This window comes from Dromaius novaehollandiae, chromosome 2 (assembly GCF_036370855.1).
Source record: "Dromaius novaehollandiae isolate bDroNov1 chromosome 2, bDroNov1.hap1, whole genome shotgun sequence".
In the NCBI taxonomy this organism is placed as follows: Eukaryota; Metazoa; Chordata; class Aves; order Casuariiformes; family Dromaiidae; genus Dromaius; species Dromaius novaehollandiae.
In genome coordinates this window covers 24,221,498-24,243,566 of record NC_088099.1, presented here as the reverse complement: position 1 = coordinate 24,243,566, position 22,069 = coordinate 24,221,498, and the positions used below count along the sequence as shown (strand labels likewise).

The following is a 22,069-nucleotide window of genomic DNA, read 5'->3' as shown; positions in this document are numbered from 1 at the left end:
AGAACTGTCTACACAGGTATAGACAGTGACTAGAGCGGCCAAAATTGTAATGCCTGACTCCACCCTCTGAAGTCTGAAAGATCTCCTTTAAAGCCCTTTTTTTCATGAGGCCCCTAGCTGGTGCATACTTGGGGTCAGACAAGCCAAGTTCAATCCCTTCCTTTGTTTGAAGGAAGTTGAATGCTTTGAACACAGAGCTATAATGTAACAAGGGAAATTTTCTATCACTGTCTCTAGGGCAGAATCCTCTCACTATAATTTAACCAAGCAAAAAAAGAAAAAAAAAGGAAAAAAAAGAAAGTAACCAAACTCCAAATCATTCACACATTGGAAAAGGAGAGGGAGGAATAAAATGGAATAAAAATGCCATAAGGAGGTGGATAAGGCCAGCAGTTAGGAAGAACAGACAAATTTATCTTCATCTAAATTGATGCTTTAAGTTCCAGAATTTGACTTTCAGCAAAACTTGCTGTCAGAATTACAGGCATGTTTAAAAGGAAAGTTTAGACATTTGCATTTCATGAGATAGTCAAGTCACATTCAAAATATGCTCACAGCGCAGAGGCTTCACTACCACAATTTGGCACTTTCAGCTAGAACAGTTTATCACTGCTGATCTTCTTGGTGCTTGTATTACTGCAGCATACGTAAATCGAAAGAACTGCTATCATATCTAACTATTACACTGTGCTGGAATGTATATAAAGTGCTTCAGAAGCCATTCTGGTTGCTGAGCATTCATGAAGGAATTAAAACAGCTCTCCCTCATCAACAAAAGATCAGCCCTCTTACATTTCAGGAAGAGCAGTACACAGACTTCCAAGGACTGAGGATTGCTTACCAACCACATATATAGCAAACTTTTTGTTCCAAAGTCAGGATAAAAACACTACGAGGAACAATTTATGAATACTTATTTACACAAGATACTTTTCATTAGAATTACAGTCTTCATAGGAAATCAAAGTAGACAAAGGAATATGTGCAATTTTTGCAGAAGCATTGAAAACATTCAAACTATAAATATCCTGATAGCACTACTAAAATTCTTAGTTTTACACACAGGCTGATGTTAATCTACTGAGGAAAAACTAAGTTTTTGTGCCACAACTGTAAATTAAGTACAGTAATGTATAATCATTCCAGCAACATAGATAACACCTGCACTGAACAGTGCGATACTGTTAAATCAATCCACTGATCTATTGAAGATCAAAGTACAAATCTGTATTTTTATTGATTTGGCAGCGTTGCTTACGGAGAAATAAATGCACCAGTTAAACCAGTACATTGTCATACTGCTCCAGTTACAAAAACATCCAGGACTTTCATAGAGCTACAAACGTATCATACTTCATGATTTTCCCCCAAATGATGATATCCACGTGATGTAAATAAGCAAAGATACTCAAGTTTGTATCCTTCATTCTGTTACACTGACAAACATACACCACCACTTAATAAATAGAAATGCAGCAGTTCATCCACATAATAGCAAATATTTTTGTACCCTAATCCACCACTGAAGTTCAGTTTGTACAAAACAGTCTTTTCTACAGAGTGGAAAAAAAATACCTTCTTCTCATCAAGGTGCAAGCTAAGCTTTGAAACATAAATGAATGTGCTTTTATTCTTTTCATGGACAATAAAAGAGTTTCATGGACCTTCTGATCTATCTGAAAATGCATAAATTTGGTCGCATATGGATTTCTTCATTGTTCAGGTTTAATGGACTATTTCAGTATCACTGATGTTGTGCTTTTACTCCTCTTGAACAATACTGTTCCAAGAGTTGTTATGGAGATCAAATTAACTCAAACGATGACCTCAGAGTTCTAGGAACACAAATGTCCTCATTGTAATACAAGACCAACCTAAAGGAGAAGAAAAACATAGTATTTTAGTTTAATTATGGCAATAAATCTAAATATTGGTAGTTTTCTGCACCTGAATTATGGATCTTAAATGTATCCAACAACAACAACAAAAAAGATGTTTTAAAACTTCTGTCCCTTTTGGCCAATATAGATGAATGTATTATTATTATATCTAATGGAGTTCAGAACCTTTTTTTCTCTTACCTTTTCAGATTCCATGCCAGGACACCTCCAGTTGTACAAATAATACTGCAAATTGCCATCTCCAATCCCAAACTTGAGTTTTTCCAGGAATGTTTTATTTTCCATCAAGTCTAGTGCATTGAACACATCAAATCCTTTCTGGCAATAGCAAAACATTATTTAAATTTTACTTTTAAAGTTCTAAATGATACACAAACAGTGGTGTAAAAGTATCCAAGAAACTAATCTAATCAAGTGAAAAAGACATGAGAATAAATTTTACCTTTTAGTTAGGCACACAGAAAAATTTCCCCAATACAAAGTACTTCCAAAGAGTGTATGTGTAAACAAAAAGCTACGATTAGGAGTGCATTTATCATTTCTCTTCTTTTACCTCACCTCTCTCTTCTCATCTAAAGGTCCAAGTGCCAGATCTGCAAATGTAATTAGGTATCTAACAATGCAGATAGGCCTCACAGGTATTTTGGAAATCCACAGTATCCTGACTATACAATGATCCATCCAAAAGAAAAAATTGTACATCACATCCAGGGAAAAATGCGGATACAGGAAAGTAAGGAAGCCTTGTGGCTAGACCACAGAACCGTTTCTTTACCCATCCCATCGGTGGCCTACTGAGTGGTCAGTCACATTCAAATGGAGACCAAAATTTATTCCTTTCACTTTGACTTTTAAGAATAAGCAGCACTAGATTTTTAGGCACTTGTGAAAATTAAACTGTACCTTCATATATCTTAATATCTCTGAAAGGCTGTCCCTGAACTCCCTTCAGTATTATTATTCTGGAGCCTGAATAATGGGGTTTTATATTCCTCTAGACTATCCAGGAGATCTCCTTGGCAAACAGCGATTCAACTCAGCACTGCTTACAGCTCAGCAAGAACTCAGCAAGTTCACATCACGGACATCAGATCAGGTGCAGCACTGCATGAACATGGCACAGAGATGCAGGCTGAAAACTATGCAGTTGCTTTCACATGGCCCAAAGCCAGAACAGGCAGAGCCTTGCCAGACCATAACTGAATTCATACAGGCTCAGCACAGAAATCGCTGTGCTACATGCAGAGCAGAGACATGCAATAGCTCTGAGCATAGTCAGCTAGAGCACTGCTAACATTTGCTTGCACTGAGCACTTATCTGGCAGGCGTAATACCAAAAACAGTGTGGAAGCAACCCTGGGGAGGACAAGATGCAAGCACAAGCAGAAAACATGCCTATGGTCTGCATCATGTTGGGAATGGTCACTGGAACAGATATCATGGACTGAATGAAGCCTGTTCAGTGCTGTAAAATGCCAGGGGTAAACAGGTGTGAGAATTCATTCAGCGTGCTGGGATGCGCAGCACCTGCACAGCTCTGCACCACTGACTACACTGCTACAGGGTCTGCACTGCACTCCTAAGAATCCCTGGGAATTAGGGTTTAGCATCAGAGTGCCTGAAACTCTTAGAATTCCCTTGAAATCCAAGTCCCATGTCCTGCGAAATCCCTTCAGGCTTCATTTATAGTCTCTTCTCTTCCATTTAGCTAAGTCAAGTCATGCATCGGTGTAAGTCCGTGCATAAAAGTATGCTTAAAAGTTATGACATCATCTACATAGCTTTATAGGCATGAACTAGTAACAAGATAAAATGATAAAACTTTGAGCACAGATAAACTTTTCCATTTAGCAGAAATAAAAAAATGTTTAAAATATATAGTAGAACTTATTAACTTATCCAAGGGAACTATTTCAGTGATACTTTCCATTCTTCTGGTACTGAGTGAATATAGTCACCAGTATGATCTTGGTTCTTGCACAGTTCACGCAATTGCAAACACTTGATCTTCAAATATTTGTCATTCCCTAACATCATTCAAAGTCGAAAGGAGAAAACAAGTGTAGTGTTTTATATTTGAAAATATATAATACATAGATCTCATCAAACGCACTCATAACTGTAACAGTAAAAGAAAACAGAACGGAAACCATAAATTGCTATCACTTCTTATCCCCTCCTCTTCCCCTAAGAATGATTTTGTGAAAGAAGCAGAAGAGGAAAAAATACTTACCAATTTAGCTATAATGAGTGCATCATTCATTAAGTCCAAGAGGGGGGTCTCTGTATGAATATTGTAGAAGGAATAGGCAGCTTTGAGGCTTTTATGAACAGGATGGTGCATCACCGTTGAAGGTAATGTGTAGAAACTCAGGAAGTCTGTTAAAATACCATTTGAGCCCTACAAAAAAAATAGTCAATTAATAAGAAATAACTTTTTATATAAATATTTTTATAAATAATATAAATTTAAAATAATTTTTTCAGTTTGTTTCTCAAACTTGTCCGGCTATAAACAAAGCTAATGAAGCGCACTTGCAAAAAAAAAAAAAAGTATAGAAAAAATATTCCAGTTGAAGCTAGTCTTCCAAGTTGTTTTTTTTTTTTTTTAATCTGAGAAAGCTCACATTGAGGAAAAGTTTTCTCAAGTTTCTAAAAATCAGGAAAAAAGAGATTTTACTCTAACTGGTTAAAAAAAAAAAAAGTTAAAATCAGCTCTAGTGATTAATAACCAACAAGCACAACCCATCTGCTAGACAGCAGTGCTAAATCACACCAAAATTCTAAGAAGGGCATGGGTTATCAAAAAAAAGGCACTTACATAAAAATGTAAAATAGCATACAGAAACTTTTGCAACAGTTCGTAAACCTAATGAAGTCTAACCATGTTCAAAAGCATAGGTTAGCAGGCAATGGGAAATAATTATAACATGGGTTATGGCTAACACGTTGAGCACAAAAAACTACCCTGATTTTCACTCTTCCTGTTCTGATTTAATCTCCTAATTTCTCCAAGAAGATCAGCAAAGGAGACATGCAAAAGCTTTTAATGTTTTTTCTTTTTCTTCTTTTCTTTCTTTTCTTTTTTATTTTTTTTGAATGACTGGTGCCCACACCCACTGTTTTGAGTCCAGTGAAGAACTTCACATGGAACCTTAAATTGATAGTAGTTATACAGTAAGAAATAAAAGAAAGAATTCATCACACACAAAAAAAGCAATTGTCTTGGTGCAGGCACAGGTTCTGGAGTAGAGATGAACTAACTGCAAGTAACAGAGAACATGAAGTCACTCACTAAATTCAGTAAGGGTGATGAAAATATTATTTCAAAAATTATGCTGAATATTTTAAGGTGATGTGTGTAATCAAAATTTTGAACATTCTACAAAACAAATGTCATCAAAGTCATCAGAGATGACTTTTAAAAACTTCACACTAATTTCTCCAGGTTGTATCGATCTTAAAAGGATTTTAAGCTCTAACAAGCCTAAACTTAGTATAGGGAAAATCTAGTCCAACAGCCAGCATAAAACAAGTGAAGACTACATTGTTCATTTAAAATGGCATTGTCAAAATTAAATCATCCTGTACCTCATGTCAATTTTGGTGCTTACGGACTCTTCTGTAAGCTTCTGGGGTTCAAGTCATCAACCTAGCCAAAACTCAACCAGGGCAAAAAGGAGGGGGGAGGAGGGAGAATACATTAAATTAGTCCATGGAAGAGTCCAGTGAGCACTAGACCCACTGCACTGCAAAGTACACAAAAAAGTAAGTGTGGAGAACAAGGACAGATGAGCTGCACCTTATCTCCAGCAGCAGTAAGTTTCTCAGTTCAGCTGAAACTCTTGAACAAATTCAGGCTGCAGTATGGGAACACTGAGCTTCATAACCTGCAGCTTCTGCAAGGAGCTCATACATTTAATAATTTTAGCATTGATCATTTTTAAATGATCTTGTCACTTTAAAAAAAGCAACACACTACCTGAACATGGTGTCTAAGATGATTTAGCGTGGACTCAAAGGGAAAAGTGTACCTTTCTCTATTAGCTTTATCACAGCTACCTCCTATCACACCTTGGAGATTTCTAATCCAAATGCTGATCTATTCCTGTACTGCTTATTTTGCAAGAAGTGTTGGGACCATAACTCAGAAGGCAGGACGGAGTGGAGGAAGAAACAGATGGTGCTCTCCATCTTGTTAGTGGACAACGGTTATCACTGAGGAACCACAGAGAATTAGCTCCTACCTGACACCAAGCCACAATAGCACCAAGGGGTGTTGACTTTTACTTTCCTCTTACATTTTTATATATACAATATATATATAAATATATATATACACATGCACACACACATCAATATGCATTTTTTTTTATAAATATACATACACACATGTGCATGCACACACACACACACTTTTACTGGGCCGGGGGGGAAGGAGGGAGAGGCTATTTTACTGAAGCAGACAATGACAAACCATAACTTCCCACATTAGCAGATGCCCCTAAAGCTGGTTTTAAAAAGGTTAAAAAATTTGAACCAGTTTATAACAGAAACTTATCTGACACCTGAGGGAATGATACTGAATTCAAACCAAATCCTCATCTCCGTCATTGTATCAGTTTTCCTTTTTTTCTTAGGAAAGCAGATCTGAAGACCAAGGGAGGAATGTACTTTTTTTTTCCCTTGCAGGAATACTTCCAAGATGGCAATAATTTGAGATTTCAAAATTCTTCTCTAAAGTATGTTATTATAAGAGTGTTGCAGTTTATTGCACCCAAATAAGCATTTTCTTGTGAACTGAACATTAGAACATGCAATACAAAGAACAAAACTTGAAATCATGATACCAAATTCCATAGTACATTTTTCACATTGTCTGCATTTCAAAAACTTGATGTTGATATGACCTTTCAAAAAAAAGCATTCACGTATACATCCTTGAGGTAGTTCAGGAGTGTTTTACCTCTACTACAAAGGTGTCAATAATGTGATCCCGAGGCAGGAACCAGTGGGCTACCTCTTCTTCATCCATTACAGGAGCAAGATTAAACTGCTTCAAGTAAGTGTTGATTAGTTCTTGCACTGCTTTAGTATCTTTTTGTTCCATTGGTCTCAAACCTGAAGTCTTTGTAGCCTTATTGTAATAAAAAAAATAAATATTAAGATCTTGAAAGGCAAACTGTATACACAGCCAAGGCTGGAAGTAGGTTGCAGAGTGCTTGCTCTCCCTATGCTATAATGCATTCATTATTAGCCTCCTTTGCCCCAGCCACCTAATTCATTATGCTATTTTACAAACTGCTTTCAATCAGAATTCCCCCTCTTCTAATTATTGAGACAGTCTGGGGCACTTCAATCTTTCTATTCCATTATTGGAACTACTTCATTTCTCCAGAGGAAGAGATGCTATTGCCAACAGCCTAGATTTCACACATTTTGTATTCCTTTTTTAAGGTCAGTCTATTTCTTATCTTTTTTCTAAATTACCTAGGGCCCAGATATAGAAACAAAACAAAGCAATTTGTATATCAGAAGCTAATCTGAAGACAAAAATAGGTGTGATTCAAACTTACAAAAATTAAAGTCAAGCTAGGAACCAAAGTTAGCTGATAACGTTTAATTAGAAATCGGTTAACAAAAATTCCAGCTGGCAAACTCCCCTGCTGACTCAGCTTTCTATACAGACACAACTGCCGTTAACAAGAAAGCCTCTCTTAACTTACAGCTTCCTGAAATTAAAAAGCTAAAGTATTTTAATGAGTAATGTAATTTACTTGACTTTAAACACCAGAAGGGGAAAAATATCTTTCCAGTACTATGTGATTAATGTTTAAACAAGTGAAATACGATTAAAGTTTTCCCCCCAATTTCTGATAGCTTTCCTAAATATTTCCTTTTAGAGAGACAAAGCCTTGTTCTCTACCAGAGCTCGTTTCTCCTGCTTCATTTGTCTAGGCCACGTGCTTGGGCAAGCAACAAGTTAATCACAGCAAAGTCAATTCCAGTAAGCAGCCAGGTAGCGATTTGATTACTGGAAATCTGAAATTAGTGCAGCTGATTACACCCTGCTCAAAAGGAATTTTTCTGGGGGGTGATGTTGCTGGTGTTTATTCACATACTCCAGGAGTCAGCCTCCAAAGGAAAAATCAAGGCATTTTTTGCCACAGTTCTCTACTGTGTATTACATTTCTGTCTTGCCACTTTTCTGAGCAGCCTAGGACTACGGACTGTCTCCACAACAGTGTGTCTTTTAGACTTTTAAGTGCCTTGAATCCAAAAGGGTTTTCACCTGATGTGTCAGCATGATGCTTCCTATACTATATTTAGTTCCTAACCTCCTTATGAACTACAATATGAAAGGTTAATTTCTGCTTCCTCCAAACCTCCCCTCCTCTCGAGCCGTACACTGGAGCACAATGGGAGAAAAAGCAGCTCGGCTGGAACATCTTTATCACCCAGCAACTCTCAGAATGGCCACGAGCAGTCCCAGAAGTGAGCAAAAGGGTACCGATCTGATATAAAATTTATGTCTCCACTCCACACATGAAGCTGCACTGAGCAAGTATCAATGTCAGCATCCTAGCTCAGGGCAGATTCAGTCAGAAGAAAAGACACAAAAAACAAATACATTTCTGTCCTCATTCTAAACGCAGCCAAATTTTACCCCTCTCAGAAAAGTCCTTGCTCTTAAAAATGCTTTATTTTTTATATCTATATACACATGCACAAACATTGCCTTCCACAAAATCTCAGTGAGGGTGATATTTTATTAATTACAGTATTTTCTTTACTATTTCTGAAAACCTTTGTAGTTCAGACTGTATATGTGATAAGAAATGATTAATTCCTCTAAGAGGGAGATGAGCTCCCAGTGGCAATGATATTCCAAGGACTTTAAGAAAAGAGGTTAGGACACAAGAAAGGGTGTTTGGGTGCTGAGGGACATTAAGGTGGTAGTTAGGAAATGAAAAAGCTTTTGTTTTAGGACACTTCGGCCTGAATGAACCAATTTGCATGACAGAACTCTTAAGACTGAGGGTAAAGATTCTCAAAAGCACTTAAGCCCTTATTTAGGAGAAAAAAACAACTCCACAAACACAAAAACTAAACAGAAAAAAACTTTAGCACAAAGATGAAACTGTCTTTATTTTCCATGGGAGAAAGTCCCAATTCCCCATCTAAAAAATGAACAAACAACTGAGGCATGTGGACTCCTAAGTCACTTGGATGCTTTTGAAAATTCAACTTTAAAACTATTTTCTATGTGGATGGCCGTGTAGAATATGTTTTCTCTAGCTACTTTTTCTTTATTGGGTATGATGTATTATTTATGTTTTATAATTTATTTTTCTGTTGAAATCTGGATTTTATGATTTAGGAAGATGACCAGGACACAACTGTTGTGGTTTCTAATGATGTCCTGCCAGTTATACATTTTAAACTATAAACAGAATAAGGTACACAAGGTGAACTATTCTTCTCCTGTATTGTTTCCATGAGAAACAGTACTACATTTGCCACCAAAACCTCTACTCTGAATTGTCTACTGGACTTTCTGGACTATTAAAAACAGCTTTAGATTTGACAAAGCTATATTTAGTTCTCCAAGATTAAAAACTAATTAATTTGGTTATTAATTCTTAAGCTCTGGAAACTGCTGCCCTGCACGCAAGGGAGAAGCTGCAGGCTGCACAGGCACAGGTAGCAGGCAGGCAGCCCGGGAAATGAGGCTCGCTAGCAGCAGCAGAGTGCAGCCCAAGCCCGGCGCGGGCTCTAAACTGCGGAGGGCTTAGCATATTACTCAAATATACCAGTAACATGACAACCTACAGCATCAAGCTAAATATAACCAGCAGACACAGTTCTCCAAAGGCAGATAAATCATTACAAAGTACTGGGCAGGGAGAGGGGGAAGAGTGAGCATAAATTTTTCTATACAGAGTAAACAGAGGGTTTGTTTATGTAAGAGAGGTTTACTAACATGGCTCAGGTAAAGGAAAGCCTGCGATCCTTCCAAATAGAAAAGCAGCTTTTACAAGCAGAGAAATTGTTTTCAAATACATAGCTCAGACTAGCTTCTGTAGGCTATTACAGCTATGAGATTTTTTAACAGTACACTTCAGACTACACTATCGACAGTGCTCTATGACAATACAGCTGACCCAATTCAGCTGTGCTGTCAACTCACCCTATTTCCCCCATTCTTCTATTCCTCCCCTACCCCTTGCACCAGCACTGGTACTCATCTCATTCGAGGATAACCCCAGACCAGGGACCTTCATGTGGCACAAAAGCATTCACTGTTTGCAGGTTTAGGTGCTTGAACTGGCTCATCACAAAACCACGTGACTCCCAATACCATGCACGGGCAGGGGCAAGGACAAGAAGCGAGGCTGTGGCAGTGCCCACTTCCAGTGGTTTGTCCTGTCAAGGAAATGCATCCTATGGCTTTTTGCCAGCCTAGCTATTAGCTCAAATGTGGAAAAAATATTTTTTAACTATGTCAGGTATGCCAGCACAATTTTTTTGGCCAGAGCAAGCAAATAAACGGTAACAACATTCTGAGGTGGCTTTTGCTGAGCTTGCTCATCGCAAAGGAACATTTTCTGACTGAACAGGAAAAGCTGTAAGCTTAAAGGTGGAATTAACCAATCCCATGGTATTTGACCAATTTTCAGATAGACTTTTCTGAGAATTTTAAGACATGTAGCATTCATTTTCTACTTCAAATGATCTTTTACCACATTAGTCATACCTAGAATAATCCTAGGTATCTTCAACTTTATTCCAAAAGTTTACAGAGTCAAAGTTTCTGGTTTTTTTTTTCTTTCTTTTTAAAGATTTTAGGGTTAACATTTTATATTTTCTTGAGACACAATCTACACTTCCAGCAATAGTCTCCTCTGTTTAGTATAGCCCTTATGGTCTTTTTCTCCATCCAGAAATATTTTTCTATGTCCCGCAAGCACTGCCTTCTCACAGCAGAGCCTGTCCTGTCAGAGACAGATGGACGGTTATTTTGGGCCTCTCAGTAACTGTGAGGATTCTCTAGGAGACACACTGCTTACATCAGGAAGTCTGTAGAGCTTCATTGTTCTTTGCAGAGTCATATTTCTACTCAAATGTGAAAATTTCACCTCTACCAATTTTCTGGGGTTCAGTGACCGATGCCAATACCTGGAAATAAGATTAATAATGAGATTAAGAAGTATTTTAAGTTTCAATTTTATATGCATCCATTTCCCTACTTTCTTGCACTGCTGTTACCCCTGTCCCCTAAAACTGATTTCTAACCAAGCCTGTACTGATGTCTATAAGAGGCTTGAGTAATCAAGATAGGAACAAGCTACATCCAAGCAGTATCTTTTAAACATGCTTGTAATCACAGCATTTTGGTTCTAAACAAATGCTTTAATTACTGAAATGAGTAATCACAGGGCTAAACATTTTAGTGCTTGCCATAGGCCTGACAATCTCACCCTACTTACATGGTAATATTACTTTTGTTGTACAGACAGGACCCTCTGCTCATCTCTGTAAGTAGTTTGTTGTGGAGTCCTTGTCCTAGAAGATCATCGTGTAACAGAACATCCCTGGTTACTCTAAGACAACATGGCTTTTTTACCTGTTTCCTTACAGAAACATACAGGATCTCTGATGTTGATGGGTAAAAAACACAATTTCAAATCAAAAGATTCATAGATGAGTAGAATAGAATAGAATGATAGAGAGCTAATACTGCTGAAATTGAATGCTTCAGCATAGAAATAAATCCTTTTCCAAGCAAAAAAAAAGTACTTGATTACATATACCTCTTCTGACATGATAGTTTCCCCATCTTTATCAAATACAGATCAAGTCCTTCTTTCTCCAGGGAAGATGAAAATGTTTCAAGAAAGCAAATTGTACAACTCCCAGAAATGCTCTGCCATCTTTGGCAAGCAATCAGGTCAACAAGGAAGTGTCCCAGTAGGGAAACGGGTTGCTTGAAAAACACAGGTATGTAATGTTGTCATTGCTACCATAGCCTCCACTAGAAGCTCAACAGAAGCATCTATTAATCTGTTTGAGGTACAATAAATAAACCTAAAACTAGATTGTGGTCTGAGAAGATGTTTTGTCCCTTTTTTGTATATAAATAAATAAATAAATAAATAAGGGCCCCCAACACACACACACACACACACACACACACACACACACACACACTCTCTCACTCTCTGGCCTTTGGGTTAGAGTCAAGTCCAGAACATTCAATTTCTTTGAACTTTTTGCTCTTATTGTTTCTGACCAATAACAGAATGCTCTTTAAAACAACTGTTGTAGGAACCAGTATTATTATGATCATCATCTAGGCTACCTGCAAGTGGCCACAGGCTTGGGGAGTACCACTCCAGCAGTGTAAACAGCCTGAAAGATTCCTTCCAGGTTTACTCTTCTGGTTATTTCCCGAATCAGTACAGGTGCTACCCGTTTAGATCTCAATTTCTTATGGACACAGAGAAAATTGATTTCTACCATTTTCTTCACACTGAAAGGAATTTAAATAGTGAAAGAGTTAAAAACAAAAAACAAAACAAAAAGCCCAAAAAACCCCACAATGCACATTGCATATTTTCATTTACATTGTTTTAGTTTTCCAAGTTGTGACAGAATAATTCTGAGTAAAAATAAATCTGTCTGTGACAAAGTACATTTGCAACAAATACTAATATTCTATGATACTGTGACCAAAATAGGAAAACTGTGCAATAGGCAAACTGTGTCTAAAGTTTTTGCAATACTCCTTTTTCAGAGCTTTCCCAAGACTTAACCTAGTCTCTTTTAAGATCCAGAATGGCAACCAAGCACATGGTAAGTGGTATCGTAATACTTCACAATTTCTGGTCACTTTACAATTGTCTGTGTATGAAGACCTGGACAAGGAAGTCCAGCCAACTAGCTATTCTTCAAATACTTTTCAGCTGGGTCAGAAAATTCTACGTCATTATCTGTAACATCCATCAACAGGAAGATTCTTTAAACGTCTATTAGTGGTCTTCACTGGAAAGAGCTCATGAGCCTTTTTGGGGGGGAACCTCTCCACTATTTACAAAGGATTTTCCTAACTCTTTATGGTCAGGGAACCTATTATTCTTTGTAAATTCCCCATGGCAATGGATAGCAGTTTGAGATTTACTTCATGTTGTTTTTCTTGTACAAATACAAAAGTGGTGAGGCGCTTTACCTGTCATAAATACGAATGTTTGCAGGGATGGCACTTATAAATCCTACCAGTTTTTTATTTGAAGACACTCTAACCCCACAATGCCACTGGGGTAACCAGCCTGGAGGACGTAGCGCCCTAGAATTGATGACAGAAATAATTACAAATTACTGCCTAAGAAGATGTAATAAAACACCCTTCTTTGTACTCCAGCCAGAGCAGAATGCGGAACTTGTTACTCACCACAGAAGAAATTCAGGTGAATAATCAAACCTAAACATATTATCATCATCTTCTACGTAATTCTCATTTAACAGTGTGTATAATTCCTTCAGCTGAAAACACACATGAAAAAACCCAAAGATTTATCCACACACATCAATCAGAATATACTTCAATGATTTTAGGCACATATGAAAATTGTTTTACTTACAACTTCAGCATTGCTAAGATCCAACGTGTCCCACATAAAACCCTGTGGCAACGAATATGGCTCTAGGCGCACGTTGTCCTTATCTGGTTCAATTGCACCATGTGAAGTAATAACTTCATCTTTCAAGTCAGGAGGAGGAGAAAGGAGGGAGGGGGGGAAAAGAGTTACATCGCTAGCTTTCTTGACAGTTCTCAAAACCGTATTCAACTTGCATCACATGTTTTCTAACAATTAGAAATAGGAACATGAAGCTTTTAAAAATTAGTAATACTACCTTACACTACTTCTCATTCATACAGATCACATTCAAAGTAAATGCTACCTCAGAGTATCTGTATCCAGACAAAGGGCTACTCTACCCCAGCTGGTATCCAGTACTTCATAACACAGAAAACCAGAATACCATCATATGTGCAGCACTTAGCCAGCCACTAAACCTATGGTCTCATCATGAGAAAAAATGGTATACTCATAGTTCACAAGCTACGGCCCAGATCCTATTTACAATTGACTTGAATGGACCCGAACTCAACACGATTACTTGGGAGCAGCAGCATGACAAAGCCAGGGCATTTAAGGGCTGCAGGTGAAATACGAAACTTGTTCCAAAAAGTCAACAAGAAAACATGCTTTCTCCTCCTCCCCGACTTTACAACCCCAGTCCCTCAGTATGTAACAACTAAACAAACAGAAACCCATCTTCTGTGGGAACGTTTGGCAGCTGTCAAATATTCTTTAATCAGTAGTACTAACTTTTGCCAAATGACAGCCTGACAAATCCTGACAAATAAGTATGACCTTCCAAGCTGGACAGCAGGCCATCGTTACCAGCATCTCTGTGCAAACTCTGGAAGCACCAACAATCTAAATGCTATTGCTACTACATGGCAGACTTGGCCTAATATTTTAAATTAAAGAATTTACTGCTAACAGCCTTTAATTAGAAGGCAGACAGATTCTGAAGCAAGTTTAATGCAGATCCCTGCAGCTATTTCTTGAATCAACAGATTCTTTTTTTTTTTTTTCCACCTGAACATATCCAGCATATCAAGCAGTGAAGACCTTCCAGTATGTTCATTCAACAGGTCAGGAAAAAAGATAAAATAAGTAAATAAATAAATAATTAAATAAATTAAACAACAGGATCAAGAAGTGATTCAGAAATACTCCTGAACAGAAACTCTATATGCCAAATTCAACAAAGCATATTTCCATTGAACAGCCCTAACAAATGATTTTTAGAACTAATCTATTGGTCCTTTCAGGCTGGCAAGTGACAGACTCATCTCTACAGAGCTGCTTTAGGATATCTTGACCACCTTGAACTGAACTCCTGGAACTGCAGTGCAGACACCTGAACTAGCTCTGAAAAAGTTTCCTTATGGACAGAGCATTTTTGATCTGCAGATCAACTTTTTGGCTAGGCTCTTCCTCTACCTAAGGCAGACCTAATGACAGAATTACTGTCATTAGTTTACAAAGCTATCTGCAGGTCATTTGTATGGAGAAGACCCAGGGTAGATCAGTTCAATCCACTACAGAGCACTTGCATTAGGTCTGCTCTGGACTTCTCTACACAAGGAAGTCAGGGAAAAATGGAATCACTGTGGATTAAGCTACAGAAATGGATTAATGTGAAATGCTGGCCCGTGGAGAGACAGAGAAAATGCTCTTGTCCTTTAGACTCTACCTTATTTCTGCTTATTCTACATCTGTCATGGAAACAAACCTTCAGAACAAAATGAGGACAGCCACTGTGCCAAGACCACTCTATTTGCAGGGTCCCCAAGTTTCTTTGGCACAGAAGAACTGGAACAACTTAGCTTGAAGACATGAAGGCGGAAAGAACAACTCAAAAAGAGCAAGAGAGTCAGCAGCTGTCCTCTCCAGCAGAGCGACTGAGATATTACCAACTGTATGTATAGAGATCAGATCAGTATAAAAAGTCATCTGCCAAATTTCTTACAAAATTAAAGGCAAGGAGAGGTCACCTTGCCATCTCAATTGGTACCAAGAACAGAGAAGGGATGTAGAGAAAGTATGTCTTCAGGTACTGTATATGGTAGAGGAAGCAAGTGAACAAAGAGCAGTAAAAGTGTTCACCCATAAGAAGTGCCGTTATGCACTTAAACCTGCATGAAAAACACCGTAACCTACATCAGGAGAGTACTTATCTAACAGGAGATCCATCTACAGCAGGGGGGGTGGGGGGCAGTGTCCTCCTGTCAGTATTTAATAGAGTTCTTATTTTCCATGAAGTGGAAAAGACCTCTAGGTTCTACTGTTCAAGACCTAAAATATATAAAGGAATGCCAGTTCAATAGCATATTTCCCATTTTTATACAGAACATTGGAATGAGATTCATTAACATTGTGTTTTGTTACATACCATTTTTGGGGACAAGCACTTCCCTAGTGATCATCAAGAATTCCATACAAACAACACAAAAGATTAAGGAACTCTACGGCACCCAGTCCAACTTCATATCTGTTTTTTAGAACATGCCACACAATTGGCATGCATTCTTTTAGCAGTAAGACAGATCTTACGCCTAGGCCCAGTTAAACTTACTAAGTTTAGGTACAGGCTGTGTATCCCAAAACTGGTATTTACGTTTGGTAGCCTCATCAATGTTCTTTGCTGGGCCTTGGCATGCAGAGAGCAGCTCCATCGCTCTCTGGATGTCCTGAAGCTTCTGCATTGGAATGGCTGGATTCTGCACACAGAGACAAACAAAGAAGAGACTTATTTACTGTGTTTACCTTGAACAAGCGGTACAAATGTGTTTGTTTACTATACTGTTATGTATTATTTCATATACTTTCCTCTTCTTATCATGGGTAATTTAGGTAGAGTCTTCTCAGGGCAGGAGGGTGGAAGATAGTAGGCAACAGACAGACAGCTTCACAAAAGACTTGATAGTTTTGAGAAGTGTTTGCATTTGACCATGAAACTTCAGTGTTTGTAACACACACTGTAGTATTAAGGCAGTGTACCAGTGCCTTAATGCAAAGCTTATTAACCACTCTCCCAATAGTAAGATAGAATAAAGAGCAAAAAGGAGATCACCTTAGATACCTAACGGTCTAAATATACAACTGGTAATGCACGCAGAGATATCTGAAGTTGTACTTTACACATACACTTCAAATATCATTTAAATTGAGTAGGGTTCAATATTTCAGCTACACTGTTTTGCTACAAACATCCACTTTTTAACCTCCGTTATATTGTATCTGTCTTCTATTAAGCTTGCAAATATTATATTAGTTTAGTTGGTTCATTGTACCATATGTATGTATCTTGCTCCTGCTGCAGGTGTGCCAACACTCACAACTAAAGATAACTAACTGATGGAAGCAGATGTAAAATAAACCAACCTTCCACCTGAAAGTAGAAAAATCTTTGTACAGAAGTTATTTGAAAAGTACAGAACCTAAGGCTCAGCACTCTTAAGTCATCACTTTTGAGCATTCTGATCAAGTGCAACTGGAATGAGAATTTTACCTGCTTATGAAATTACAGAGGAGTACTAGGAACAGACTTCTAAATCTAAAGGGATTTTTCTGTGTTTTTTTTCCTTCCTCTCCAAAATAAGCCTTGTTCTGAAGCATACTAACAGCAGCTACATGTGTTCGGGTTTTCCCAGACTTTTAAATACAATAAATACATTAGATAGAATAGTCTCAAATGGATTGGAAAATTTGAAGTATTTCTGGATAGAGCATTCAAACCAGCTGGTTTTTTGTTGCATATCAATGGATCACTGTTTCAGTATTTAATTTTCTTTCTAAGATTCATGTGTGAAAAACCACCATAAACTACATGCAAAATCATGTAAGTTTCATTGGGATGGGCAGCTACCTTCAGCCTCCTCAGTCTCAAATCAAGTAACTCCCCGCATGTAGTTCAAACAGGCCATCACTTTCTATTTATAGTAAATACTTGTACTCTCTAGATTTTATGTAATTTTTTCCAGTAATTTAAGTATTACAAAATTTTACTTTTAACTATGCTTTAAACACCTGTCATCTGCGCTGTTGTGAATTAATATATTTACGCACTTTCTCAGCAAATTAGCTCAACACTGCTGCAGGATAAAAAAAAACCTTACCCTATTTCTAGGTTCAAATCACAGTGACATGGGTCACTTTTCTCAACAAAAAAATCAATTTGTCTAGTACCCACTAGTCTGATATAAACACTTCTAATTCCACAAGATAAATTCTGAACTCTTATGAGTGGATTAAGTAACCATACATAAATATTGACAAGTTGGAATTTCCATTTTGTACTTTTTTTTTTATTATTATTATTACAGTCTCTAATACTGTTTGTATATTAACAAGAATAAAGCAAAAGATCCCTCAAAAGATCTTAACTAGTATTTGTGAAATAAAAAGTTCATCCTTTGATACTAAACATGAAATAGCTAGGGACATCAGGAGAATCTTCCTCTTCTTTCAAGAAGTAGAGAGATTAGCGCAGCTAAGAGATTGACTTTCAAACCCCTTTGGCCTCCTTCCTACCTGTGTAGGAAATACCTACGCAGAACTTCACATGAATTAGAAAGAAGAGCAACAAGGCTAAGGTACTGGATGCATTTTTTACCTCAGTCTTTGCTGGCAAAATCTGAGCCCAGATCTCCTACGTACCTGAGCCTTATAGCAGAGTCCAAGAGACTCGATTGTCCAGAGTAGAAAAGAGAAGTTTACGAGGGACCACTCAGCAAATCAGTCTTGCACAAATCCATGAGATTAGACAGAATGCACCTGAGGGTGTTAAGGGAGCTGGCTGATGTCACTGCAAGGCCACTCTCTATTAAGTTTAAAAGGTTATAGCAACCGGTGGAAGTTTCTTATGACTGTAAAAAGGGAAATATCACATGTATCTTCAAGAAGACAAACAGGGAGATGTCAGGAACCACAGACTAGACAGGTGTCCTTGGGATGGTTATGAAGCAATCCTCCTGGAAGCCATTTCCAGCCACCTGAAGGACACGGAGTGACTGGCAACAGCCTGTATAGATTTACCAAGGGAAATTGTACCTGATCAACATTACTGCCTTCTACAACATGACGACTAGTTCTGTGGATGAGGGGAGAAGAGTGGATGTCATTTACCCTGACTTCAGCAAGGCCTTTGACAGGGTCTCCTGTAGTGTCCTTATCCACTTCATATCTCACCGATTTGGCCCTAAGTGAAAATGATAAGGTAGGTGGAAAATTAGCTAGACCATCAGGCTCAGTGAGCTATCATCAGTGGTACAAGGTCCACCTGGTAGCCAGTTAGTGGCAGAATCCCTCAGGGGTGAACACTATTTAATGAACTGGAAAATGCGACAGAGTGCTTTCTCTGCAAGTTCATAGATAATACCTAGTTGGGAAGGGTGGCTGATACACTGAACTGCAGAGCTGCTACTTAAAGAGATCTTGAAAGGCTGGGGAAAGAAACCTCATGAAGTTCAGCAAGGACAAAGGCAAAGTCCTGCATCTAGGACAGAAAACCCCCATGAGCAGCTCAGGCCTGCACTGACTGTCTAGAAACCAGCTTTGCAGAAAAGGATTTGGAGGGCCTGGTGGACAGCGATTTGAACACGAACATGAGCCAGCAGCGTGCTCTTGAAGCAAAGAAGGCCAACTGCCTACTTGACTGTACCAGCAAGACTGTAGCCAGCAAATCTTCCCCTCTGTCTGGCACCCTTGAGAGCGCATCTTGCAGTTTTGGGCTCCCCAGCACAGGAAATACATTGACATAGCAGAGTGAGCCCAGTGGATGGCCATCAAGATGATTAGGGGGCTGAAGCACGTAACGTACAAGGAGAAACTGAGATATCTGGCTTTGTCTTAAGAAGAGACAGCTAGGAAGTGGGGAAATCTTACTGCCATCTAAAACTACTTAACGGGAAGATACAGAGAAGATGGAGACAGACTCTTTTCAGAAAGGCACAATGGTAGGACAAGAAACAATGGACACAATTTGCAAAACAGGAAATTCCATTTAGCTATAAGGAAAAAAGCGTTATCATGCAGATGGTCAAAGACCAGAACAGGTTGCTCAGACATGCTGTAGAATCTCCGTCCTTGGACATATTCAAAATTTGGCTGAACAACCTGATCTAAGCCTGAGCAACCTGATGCTGTTGGATCTGCTCTGAGCAAGAGGTTGGTCTAGAGACTTCTAGAGGCCCCTTACAACCTAAGTTATTCTACAACTGTATGTTTGTGCAGGTCATTGGTGATTACAATAATGATTTATAATATAACAGATCTTACAAGCTGCTTTTGTCCCAGTGTGGGAAGTCTACATCCTTGGGACATGTAATTGGTAGAGGAGAAAAAAGTACAATCACAGAAGAGAACTGTCAGCTGTACCCTTACAGGAGAACAGAGCAAGGAACAGGCCATCACACAGTGTGCATATATTTTCAGGTGTGGAGCAAGATACACACCAATTGTACTAGCCTCACCTTCACACAGCGAGACTCAAGAGGTCAAAATAGACACAGCCCAAACAGACTAGGATGTGGATGGGGCCTACCTGTGAGGTGAAGGGACTTCTTCCTCAATAATGTATGGTAAGTGAAGGCAGAAGAAAAATTAATCATGGTGTGGAGAATTACTAATACACAATACACACATTGCGCACTTACGTGTATCAATACTTGGTCCCTATCCTCTTTTTTTAAAGTTTTGCTTAGGAAATATATTATCTGGGGCTCTACTTACTAATAATAAAAATCCATTTTTCTCCCTCATTTCATACCTCAGCTCACTGACATTTCCTCCAACTGCTCGTTTTTTACTTGCACATATTGAGAGATACCAAAAAGAACCCCAGACTATATTCCAGCTATATTTTGCACTGAAAAGCATAAGGAAGAGAGGATTTCAGTGCATAAGATGACCTCTAAGGGTTGTGATACAGATGCCCATATCACATAGGCAGAGAACTCAAGTATCTGCTCTGCAACAATTCCCAGATGTAACCTTTTTTTTGATGACAAAGAAGAGGTTTTGAAGACTGTGATTCATGTAAAAATGCTCTTTCCCCACCAGAAATTCAAATGGTTAACAGATAACTTCTATATCATATAGATATTTACAAAGTTAATTCAGCTTAAAAGTGAGAGACTAGAGCATTTACAAATTTTGTAAATTCAGTCCTCAAATTTCACAGCATTTGCTAACCTCTAGTTAGTTGAAGCTAAGAAGTCACTTCTCCACAGCGTGTTAAAGCTGAAATGCCTAATCACAGCCCAATTAGCAGCTAGCAGACCAGAGAGAGGCTGCAAATCTGTCCTGATGTTTCATCAGGAGAGATGGGAACAGGAACTACATGAACTAACAAATGCTCCTGTGTCTGAAGCTGGCCTTGGACAGACCAGGGATCTCATATTACAGACACTGTCTTCTATGAGTCTCCTGTCACGTATGCACATGGACATGCACAGAACCAGAAGCTCCTGCTTTCCACCTCAACAAAACCCCCAAAAAGAAAATTTCAAAACTGGAATCCTATCCTCCAACACTGCCACAGTTGGACCGCCAGGTCTGCTCACGGATTACATACATCTTCCTACTCAATATACAATTACTGAATACATTCACTGTAGTCAGACAGCAGTTTGGCTTAGGCCAGTCAAATGAAGCGCGCTACAAAGGCATATTAGAAGTAGGGAGGTGGGCAGGCCACAGCCACAGCATGGAGACTGCACACTGGTGCGCACTGACACAGGCATTTGGAAGGCAGAGCAGAAGGCAACTGAAGTCGAACTCCCTTCCCTGTGCAACGCTGAGGGAGGAAGGGGTAACACACTCCTCCTGAACAGGCAACCAGCATACCCGGAGGGACACTTCATCTCAGCACACAGTACTGGGGAGGCTAGTACTCAGTAAAATTTTTTTTTTTGAAAGATACTGAAAAATGGATCAGGGTGTAGAGACGTACTATGAAGTTGCCTGTAGGTTAAAGAAAATGCTTTCTACCAAGAGACTTAAGGAGCCCAGTCTGTTTACTATACTAAGAATAGGAGATCACCAGCCTGCTATCAAAGTACTTTCCTAGGCAAAAGACGCCAAGCAGCACCACATTGCAGAAAAAGGCATAAGCAGCAACAAAAGCTGAAGTCAGGTAAGTTTAAGTAACAATTGTTAATCAATGTTAATCCAATAAACTGCTTCAGGAAGTGGTTGCAAAAAAACAAAAAGAAAAACAAAATACCCTAGTAACTGCATTTAGCTACTCCACTTAGCCTCTTGTCCACCCTTTCTCCATTCTCCCGACTCAAAAAAATCTTAACTGTATCCTTCTGTGCCACATGAAAACCCAAATGATGCTTAGTCACTAAAAGCAACATTCACTTCAGTTTCATGATATGCAGGTATATTTCAAATGTATTCCTTGCTGCGTGTCACTTTTTTCTTTTCTTTCTTTTTCTTCTTCTTCTCTTTTATTTTTTTTTTTAAATATAGTCAATATTCAATGTAAACATACAGGACTTTATCTGACTGTAAGGAGGAATC

At 38.5% G+C, this 22,069-nt stretch overlaps 1 protein-coding gene across 1 annotated transcript in view; it reads right to left on the bottom strand.

Annotated features, from left to right (window-relative positions):
* Positions 1-393: 393 nt before the first annotated feature.
* The window catches only part of NMT2 (N-myristoyltransferase 2), a 32,745-nt gene continuing 11,069 nt past the window's right edge, over positions 394-22,069 (bottom strand). Inside the window, exons 3-12 of the mRNA XM_064505996.1 lie at positions 16,116-16,260; positions 13,544-13,662; positions 13,354-13,445; positions 13,132-13,248; positions 12,265-12,435; positions 10,973-11,081; positions 6,868-7,038; positions 4,135-4,302; positions 2,082-2,219; positions 394-1,874 (exon numbers count right to left, since the gene is read on the bottom strand). Of these exons, the coding sequence (XP_064362066.1) occupies positions 1,854-1,874; positions 2,082-2,219; positions 4,135-4,302; positions 6,868-7,038; positions 10,973-11,081; positions 12,265-12,435; positions 13,132-13,248; positions 13,354-13,445; positions 13,544-13,662; positions 16,116-16,260 (1,251 nt within the window). The 3' untranslated portion in view covers positions 394-1,853. The remainder of the gene's footprint in view (positions 1,875-2,081; positions 2,220-4,134; positions 4,303-6,867; positions 7,039-10,972; positions 11,082-12,264; positions 12,436-13,131; positions 13,249-13,353; positions 13,446-13,543; positions 13,663-16,115; positions 16,261-22,069) is intronic.